This window comes from Sitophilus oryzae, unplaced genomic scaffold (genome assembly GCF_002938485.1).
Source record: "Sitophilus oryzae breed Bouriz unplaced genomic scaffold, Soryzae_2.0 scaffold_1218_pilon_pilon, whole genome shotgun sequence".
Taxonomy (NCBI): Eukaryota; Metazoa; Arthropoda; class Insecta; order Coleoptera; family Curculionidae; genus Sitophilus; species Sitophilus oryzae.
This window is the reverse complement of record NW_022145858.1, coordinates 1,008,806-1,019,013: the sequence shown is the minus strand read 5'-3', so window position 1 is coordinate 1,019,013 and position 10,208 is coordinate 1,008,806. Positions and strand designations below refer to the sequence as shown.

Sequence of the window (10,208 nt, the reverse complement as noted above, 5' to 3'; positions counted from 1 at the left end):
GAGAAAGTGGATATTTCTATACAGGCAAATCATAATACGTTACAGTGTGAACTTAAATGTAATAAAGCTGTTGATTTTTCAAAGGAAAACTCCATTGGAAGTCTATTGGGCTTTAGTAACCAAATATTAGAAGAGAACCAGATACACATTTCAAAGAACCCTGTTGATATTTTTAAAGTGAACTGCATAGCGATAGAATGTAACCTTGTAACAAATTCATATAACAATGGAAAACCGGTTCATATTATTCATATGTTCTATCCTACCACCCCTCCAGGATTTAAAATCGTTGAAAAATCATCAAATGTAATATATTTACCAATCAGCATGCGCTATGTTGACGAAATTATTCTTAAAATAACAGATCAAGATGGAAGACTGATCAATTTTAGAAACGAGCTGGTAACGGTACGTTTACATCTAAAGAAACATAATGGTATTTATCTATAATAATGATTCTTATACACCGTCCAATGAAATGTATATAAAGCAAAAGAGTTTTCAGAGGCGGTTCAGTAGTAAGAATCAGTTAAAAAGATTAACACGTTCCAATCAAGAATTTCTACAATCATTAGGATTTAAATTGAAAAAGAAGTGTCGACTTCAAAATTAAGAAAGTTAGGAAATTTTGGGTAAACTTGAAGCTACGTCTTAGAACTAGTTTAACTGATTTTTTAGTTTTTTGTAATTGTAAATTCAAGTGTACCAGTAAAGATGAGTTATAACATCTTAAAAGTTAATGAAAGTGTTACACAAGATGATTCAATAGTGAGCTATCAGTATCACACTCACCAACCCTATTCATCTACAACCTTGAACAACAACGATGAAATTAGAATCCCAATACAAACTCAAGATCTGTATACTTTACCAAGTCAGAGTTACCTCTATATTGAAGGAAAATTAACAAAATCTGACAACACAGCAAGTGCTGATGTACAATTTGTGAATAATGGTGTTGCTTTTTTGTTTGATGAAATTCGGTATGAAATGGGAGGAGTAATTGTTGATAGAGTTAGAAATCCTGAAGTTACATCAACTATGAAAGGTTATATTTCATTTACTCCTACAGAGGCTAACGGTTTACATAACGCCGGGTGGCATGATACAAAGAATCCATCATTAATCGATGGCAATGGAAATTTTAATGTTTGCATACCATTGAAAATGCTGATGGGTTTTGCTGAAGACTATCCTAAAATTGTAATGAATGTAAAACAAGAACTAGTCCTCATACGAAATAATTCTGATTTTAATGCCATTCATTCAGCTAATGAAACAAAGGATAGCTATAAGATCACTTTGAATAAAGTGTTGTGGAAAATGCCTCATATATCAGTTAATGATAGTCAAAAATTACGATTACTAAAAAATTTTGAAAACAACAGAGATTTACCGATTGCCTTTAGGAGTTGGGAACTGCATGAATATCCAGAATTGCAACAAACTAAAAAACCATACATGGGCTGTTAAATCGAGTAATCAGTTGGAAAAACCTCGTTATATTATTATTGGATTTCAAACAGATGTAAAAATCATATAACAAAAATATGAGTCGATTTCAACACTGTAACTTGACCAATTTAAAAGTATATTTAAACTCAGAAGTATATCCTTATGACAATTTAAATATAGATTTTACTAATAATAGATATGCAGTCCTATATGAAATGTATACTCAGTTCCAAAAATCATACTACTATAAAGCGTTTAGTGAACCAACCTACTATCCCGTTCTATTCAAGAACAATGCCCCTCTGGTGGTCATTGATTGTTCACGTCAAGGAGAGGATATTTTAAAGGGTGGTGCAGTCGATATTCGTATTGAGTTTGAAACAAGTGAAGCAATCCCTGCCAAGACTACTGCATATTGCCTAATTTTACATGATAAATTAGTAAAGTACAACCCATTAACTAGTACCATAAGAGTACTCTAATAATTAAAATATTCAGTCGCTCGTAGTCAGTCGAAGCAAATAGACATATCTGCATCGCTATTGAAAATGTTTATTATTGATGTACAAGGCTTTCAGTATGGATCGGGAAATTTTATTTGTAAAGAATTGGCAATAGTCAACGTTAATGACAATGGACATTTGGCTGCACATAAATTTATAAGTTATCCATTTGAATTGAAACAGTACAATTCAAAAGTTAGAGATCATATGGATTGGATAACTTGCAATTTCCATGGTTTAGAATTTGATGTTTTATATGGAGAAGAAAAATGTTTACCGTATGAAGATATTTCAAGTTTTATTAAAAAACACGTGTGTTCAGAAATTGTTGCTGTTAATGGGGCAGAAAAGAAGCAATGGTTAGAAAAGTTTTTAGATAATGAAATAATTGATTTATATATAGAAAGATGTCCAGCATTTGATCGATTAAAAAATATATTCAAATCTTATCATTGTTTAAAACATTTAGATAGTAGTTTATATTGTGCAGTTGAAAATGTATATTTCTTATATTATTGGTATACTTATTGTAATATTCAAAAATTTTAACTAAATATTTAAAATAATATATTTCATAGATTTTAGACAAAATATTGAAAATTAGTGTAAAATATATGTTTAATAAAACACTTAAAATTGTAATACTATCTTTTATTAACTATATACTCATACAATCCCTTTACTACAAACTAAAAACCATAAGATACTATATACATAAAATATTTAAATATTTTTTTACAATATAACATATATAAAACAACAATACTAAATATTAATTTTGTACAATAGTATATTTTTGGCTTTCGTACATGTCCGCATCTTCATCATATACGGCTGTAAATGATGGGGATGCAGATGCAGGTGTTATTATTCTGTTTTCCAATATTTTAATTTTTTTTCTTTTTTCATCTGTATTTTCGTCAGTCTTCCTAATCTTTATATGCTTCCTTTTCTTAGGATCCTTGAATGTACTTGACTCAATCGCAAGCTTCTTCTCCTCTTCTTCCTCATCCTCTAGGGCTCCTGCTGGCACACTTGTGGTTTCGTTCCCATCAAAATCGTAAATTTGCATATATTTTTTTAATATATCTAGTTCCTCATCACTTTCTACACCCAATCGGATGTATGCTATTGGTAGGTTACCAAGTTTTCTCTCCATCGTCTCAGATTTTGGGGTGTAGGAGAGTTTCAGGACTACTTGGTCCCCTTTCATTTCCACAGTCTTCCTACCAAATCTAAATTATACAAAATTAAAAAATAAATATAAAGTTTAACAAATAACTTTTATAACTTACCGAAATAGATGTTTGCAAAGTGTGATCAGATGGTTTGATGGAAGTGCGTGACCATCTTTACTTTTTAATAAAATAGTGCACGGTACTGTAGACATCTTATTTTGCTGTTGTGAACTGTTAATCGAATACACGCTAGCTTGATATTATATAGTAAAATTGAAGAAAAAATGTGATACTGATACGTATGTATTTTGATAGATTATTAGTAATAAAAAATATATACAAAGTAACATATTAATAATACGGAATCATTCGTTCTTTGAATGGGATATCAATAAACATATTGATTACCATATATTAGAATAACAAAAACATGTGATAACAAGTTACTAATAAACATTCAACAGATTCAAATTTAAAAATTATTTAATTGGAAAATAGTGTGTTATTGCAATATATTTCGAAGAAAATTTTAGACAAATAATGCGTCAGAATAAATATCCTTCATTTGGAAAATAACCGAAAGAGTAAACAAGATAACAACTTTTTTGGTAGCAGTGCATTTAATTTTATATCGTTTTTGTTTATTGTACAGTACAGTTTACAATTATCTCCACTTATAATGAGTACCGCTGCAGAAATTAATGAAATTTCTGAAAATACAGTTTTGAAAATTCAACAAGTAGGTAAGTTAATTAAAAGTAAAAATGATTATTGTAAGTGGATTAAATTTTTAAATAGGACACTTTTTCTACTGAAAAAATATATTCGACTTAATAAATTAAAAAATGTTAAAACTTTTTCTAAATTAGAATCAAATTATAGTATCCTAAAATGTTTTAAAGAAAGGTTTAGGTTTTATAAGAATATAAGAAAAAATAAAAAGCAAAACTTAATTTGGCAAAATTTAGAATCATGTTTCAATGGTCGTATAAAAACTGGAGCAATAATTAATTTAAATATTAAGGACCCTATTGCATTTTTTAATAAAGCTTTTCGATCTTTTGCATTTCAAATTAAAAAAGAACTTAGACATTCTTTACTTAAAGTTAATGTAACCTTTTTAGCAAATTTTATAAAACCACAAACTGGTGAGACAGATATTAAACATTTTCAAACCAAGAATAGAATTATTTTTAATAATACAGATTTAAAATTATTTTATAATAATTACATTAAAGATAATATTTTAAATAAACTTGAAGAATTTCAGGAGAGAGATAGTGGTTGGAGTCTTTATCAAATTTTAGAATTAAAAGTTAATATGAATAATTATGTACCAATTACTGTGGGTGTTTCAACATATATTGAAATACCGAAATTTATCCAGAATAGCAAAGGTGTGCTTAATATTAAAAATAGTGATCCTTATTGTTTTCTTTGGTCTATTGTAGCAGCCTTTTATCCCTGTTCAAATACAAAAAATTCCTCTAGAGTATCCTCATATCCACATTTTAGTAGCGTATTAAAATATGATGGAATTGAATTTCCTATCAAATTGAAAGATATATCAAAATTTGAAATTTTAAATAGTATTTGTGTAAATGTCTTTGGTATAGAATGGAAGAAAAAAAAATGTGAAATTGTTCCTATTTGCTTGAGTAATTTTGAATACTTAAAGAGTGTTAATTTATTAATTATTCCAACTAAAATTAAATCTAATTTTGATGAAAACGATCAATTAATGAGTTCAAACATAAATGATTATAAACCAATATATCATTTTGCATTAATAAAAGACTTATCACGCTTATTGTGCAGACAAATGGGTAACTTGAAAAGTAAAAAATATTTCTGCGATAGATGTTTAAATCATTTCTTTTCCGAAGAAATATTAAATAGACATATTTTTATATGTCGCAAAATGAATAAAAGTAAAATATCAGTACCTTCAGAAGATGAAAAATTTATATCATTTACTCAGTTTAAAAATAAAGAAAAATCTCCGTTTGTTATTTATGCAGATTTAGAAAGTATCTTAGAAAAATGTGAAAATTTTAATAATACTGCTACTCAAATTAAAGTACAGAAACATATTCCATGTAGTATAGCATATTATCTCTTGTGTAGTTTTAATAATTCTCTTTCAAAATTTGAGTGCTATACAGGTAAAGACTGTATTGAGTGGTTTGTTAAACGTTTATATCAACTAAGTATGGAAATAAATAATATTTTTTTAAATCCAATTCCTATGCATCCTTTATCAAATCAACAATTACTCGATTTTTATTCTTCCAATGTATGTCATATATGTGAAAAAGAATTTGTACAAGATGATATTAAAGTAAAGGATCATTGTCATTTCACAGGTCAATATAGAGGTAGTGCTCACAACTCCTGCAATATAAATTATAAAAATGATCATGTTATCCCAGTAATATTTCACAATTTATCAGGTTATGATAGTCACTTTATTATTAGGGCATTAGCAACAGAAATACCAGGAATGATAAATTTACTCCCAGTAAATAAAGAAAAATATATAGCTTTTACTAAATACATTGAAAATACATCTGTACAGCTTCGATTTCTCGATTCATTTCGATTTATGGCTAGTAGCTTAGATAAATTGAGTTCATATCTCACCAATTCAGAAAAGGTTATAACCAGAAGTTTCTGTAGAAATGAAGATGAATTTTTGTTAGTATCGAAAAAGGTATTTTTCCGTATGAATATCTTGATAGTTGGGATAAATTAAACGAATTAAAATTACCAGCCCTTGAGTGTTTCTATAGTAATTTAAGAAAATCTGGTATAGAACAATGTGAATATGATCATGCTATAAAAGTATGGGATACATTTAAAATTCAAAATCTTTGTGAATATATGGAATTATATTTAAAAACAGATGTATTGCTTTTAGCTGATGTATTTGAAAATTTTCGTAAGGTTTGTTTAAAAACATATAATTTGGAATGTTTAAAGTATTATACAGCCCCAGGTTTAGCCTACGACAGTTGTTTAAAAGTATCTGGAATTACTTTAGAGTTATTAACAGATATTGATAAATTAATGTTTATAGAAAGAGGTATTAGAGGTGGAATATCACAATGTAGTAACCGATATGGGAAAGCAAATAACATCTTTATGGGAAATGAGTATAACCCTACCCTACAATCATCATACCTTATGTATTTTGATGTAAATAACTTATATGGTACAGCCATGAGTCAATTCTTACCTTTTGGCGATTTTCAGTGGGTCGAAAGTATTGATTTTTATTCTGAAAATATATTGAACACCCCTAATGATTCTAATATCGGTTATATACTTGAGGTTGATTTAGATTATCCCACAAAATTACATAATCTTCACAAAGATTTACCTCTATGTCCAGAGCGTATGGTATCACCTATAAAATCGTCAAAACAAATGAAACTCTTAACCACACTATTTAATAAGAAAAACTACATTATTCATTATACAAATTTAAAACAAGCAGTAAGTTTAGGTTTAGAAATAAGTAAAGTTCATAAAATTTTAAAATTTAATCAATCTCCTTGGTTAAAAAGTTACATCGATTTAAATACACAATTAAGAAAACAGAGTAAAAATGATTTTTGAGAAAATTTTTATAAGTTAATGAATAATGCAGTTTTTGGTAAAACTATGGAAAATGTAAGGAAATATAAAGATGTTAAATTAGTTACACAATGGGAAGGTAGATATGGTGCAAAAATCTTACATTTCCAAACCAAATTTCCATAATCTTGCCATATTCAATGACAGTATGGTTATTATAGAAATGAAAAGGATAAACATTAAATTTAACAAACCAATTTATGTAGGATTCAGTATTTTAGACATTTCAAAAACCATAGTTTATGATTTTCATTACAACTACATTAAACCTAAATTTAATAACAATGCTAAATTATTATATTCCGATACAGATTCCTTAATATACCACTTTTTGTTGATAATATATATGAACATATTAGAGAGGATATAAATAAATTTGATACCTCTGACTATCCAGAAAACAATCAATTTAATATTCCTTTAGTAAATAAAAAAGTATTAGGTTTGATGAAGGATGAAAATAATGGAAACATAATGGTTGAATTTATTGGTTTGAAATCTAAAATGTATACATTTAAAACGTTACAAAACAATGCAAATAAAATTGTTAAAAGGATAAAGGGAATAACAAGTGCATCACTAAAAACAATTACTTTTGAGAATTATTATGAATGTATATTTAATAATAGCAGTATGTCTGTCAAAGAAACATTAATTCGGAGTAAAAAACATGAGGTGTATACAATAGACCAGAAAAAAATTGCTCTAACTCCATACGACGATAAAAGAATTGTAAATTATATTACAACAGATACACTTCCCTGGGGTTATATAAATTGTTAGATTAATCCACTTACTTTATTTATTTTTTTTCTTTTATTTAACCCCTTATGTTGAAATTGAAACTAGAAAAACAAACAGTTCTAAAATATGTTAGAACAACACCTGCAGCATATGCTCCAGTTAAGGGTTCAGCTAGATCAGCTGGATTCGATTTAAAAAGTATAGATGACTGTATAATACCAGCAAGAGACAGAAATATAGTAAATACAGGTTTAAAAATTCAAGTACCTAAAGGGTGTTATGGTCGAATTGCACCCAGATCTGGACTGGCTATAAACAATTTCATAGATGTTGGAGGTATTTTATTTTAATTATAAAATTTCCTCTCAACTAATAACAGATATTTATTTTACAGCAGGAGTCGTAGATGAAGACTATAGAGGAATAGTTAAAATTGTTTTGTTTAATCATTCTGAGAACGATTTTATTATAAAGAGAGGTGATCGCATCGCACAGCTGATTTGTGAGAGGATATTCTATCCTGAAGTGCAAGAAGTACAGGTATTTTAAATCATTTATATAAGTAAATTTAAATTTTAATTAATATTATATTTTTCAGAGCATTTGTGATACAGAAAGAGGAGAAGGATCATTCGGATCTACTGGTATATAGCAAATATTAGAACATTTCTCATACAAGGTGTGGAGATTTGGATCTACAGACATATCAGTTTTCATATAAGATTATTGTAAAAATATATGTGTTTAAAGTAATCTTGTTTTAAATTGTTATTTAAATAAGTACACTGTTCACTAAAAATTATATTTTAGATTCATAGAAATATTGTAATTTATATTTACATATCTAAATTATTGTAAAACTAAATACTCATTATAAGTGGAGGTAATAAAACACTTAAGCAATTGGAATAATTAATATAAAATAAACGTGTTTAGAAAAATCCTGTTGTTAATTATTATTTTAATTGTTCTTATTCAAATAAGTACACTGTTGAGTAAAATTCATATTTAGATACAGAAAGAAATACAGTAATTTACAACATTAAACTATTGCAAAAACTATATTCATTAAATTAGATATTGTAATATTTATGGAAAATATTAATATAAAAATAAATGTGCTTATAATTTAATTTATCTTTTCTTATAAAATATATTTCACAAGGCTAGGCTTGGCTCGCACTATCAGTACAGCGAAAAACATCCTTATCGCAATATTTACTGATAAAACCCGACCCCAGTAACCTCTCGTACACAATAATAACTTATCACAATATTTCGAGATAACCTTTAACCTATCAAAGTTCTTCACCAAACTGCTCTGACGTCACACAATTTACATTTACCTGCTACATACCTAAACCACAACAATTAAGGCCCTCTTCAACAGCCTCTGGTAAATTTACAAGAACCCACAGGTAACCACGGAAAAAATACAGGTGAAAATCTTTGGTAACCTTCTTGGCCATCCGACTGTCGCAGTCCCGTATTAGAATAACTACTACATATACTAAAAACTGGAGTAGCTGTCAAATATCGACATCACACGATAGGTAAATAATGAATTTTGTCAAAAGGTATTGGTTTAAAAAAAAAGATTCAAGTTAATTAATCAACCTTTAGCCCGCGGTTACATTGGACGCGGGTCCGTGCGTTTTTTTTGTACGCGCGAGCTCTGACGGAATTTACTCGTACGACTTTGATTTTAGTGGTTACATTAGTTGCGTTTTCAGTGTGTCCTGCGTGCCGAGTTTGGCAAAATGGAGATCACTACTTTGATGTTGTCTGAGAATCTAATGTTAAAATATCTCATTATGAAAAGAAAAAAATGTTGGGTAAATGACTTAAATGCAAGAAGAGGAGAGAAAGTGAATATGTAAAACTTTTTGATCAATTAAGACAGCAACCCGTAAATTTTTTTGAATATTTTAGAATGTCTCTATCGATATTTGACTATATCCTAAATAAAATTAAACCCAGAATTCAAAAATATTCAAATTTTCGGGAATGTATTGGACCCGCAGAAAAGTTGACAATAACATTAAGGTAAGCATTTATTAATTAAAAACAAGATATAAATTTTATAAACAAGGTTCAAGAATAATAAATTTTCCAAGAAGCATTTATTAATTATGTGTCTCTACAAAGTTTAGTTAAATGTGTGAAAAAATCCTTGAATATTTGTGTCATCAGATTGTTGGCTTAGTTGATTTTGAGTAAGATTTTCTACTGTTCTGAATTATTTTCATATGTCGCTGGTGATGGCGTCTGTGAGCAATTTTTTTTTCATTTACTCTTTTTTCTCCTTTTGGGGTGCGAAAATTTTGGTTTTGTATATCTGTTTCTTCCCTTCCGTCACTCTCATTTCCTTCTTCGTTTCCATCTGGTTCATTTATTATAGAATTGCTTCTTCTGACTGATTTGAAACTGCATCATCCGGCGACTGTATTATAATTTCATCTGTTGTTGGTATGTTTCCACTAGAGGTTCTATTTGTGACAGTATCAGTCAGAAAGGACATCGCTGGAAAATATGCCCATTTAGTTTTCTTCCCTCCTTCGACTCCAGAAAGACCCTGCATTTTATTCAGCTCTTTACGAAAACTATCCCTCATAGTCCTCCATTTAGTCTTCACTGCTCCAGCTGAAATAATTTACTCTTTTAAAATCTGTTTTATAACATAAAATAT

The 10,208-nt window shown here is 28.4% G+C and overlaps 2 protein-coding genes across 2 annotated transcripts; one reads left to right on the top strand and one right to left on the bottom strand.

Moving 5' to 3' along the window:
* Positions 1-2,593: 2,593 nt before the first annotated feature.
* On the bottom strand, positions 2,594-3,440 carry LOC115874071. Its single transcript, XM_030889133.1, has 2 exons — positions 3,254-3,440; positions 2,594-3,193 (listed from the first exon to the last, which is right to left on the bottom strand). Exons 1-2 carry the CDS (start codon positions 3,346-3,348, stop codon positions 2,731-2,733), a joined length of 558 nt encoding a protein of 185 aa, XP_030744993.1. The 5' UTR covers positions 3,349-3,440; the 3' UTR covers positions 2,594-2,730.
* A 249-nt stretch (positions 3,441-3,689) lies between these two features.
* Positions 3,690-8,587, top strand: LOC115874072 (deoxyuridine 5'-triphosphate nucleotidohydrolase-like). Its single transcript, XM_030889134.1, has 4 exons — positions 3,690-3,879; positions 7,625-7,855; positions 7,914-8,059; positions 8,118-8,587. Exons 1-4 carry the CDS (start codon positions 3,816-3,818, stop codon positions 8,169-8,171), a joined length of 495 nt encoding a protein of 164 aa, XP_030744994.1. The 5' UTR covers positions 3,690-3,815; the 3' UTR covers positions 8,172-8,587.
* Positions 8,588-10,208: the final 1,621 nt, after the last annotated feature.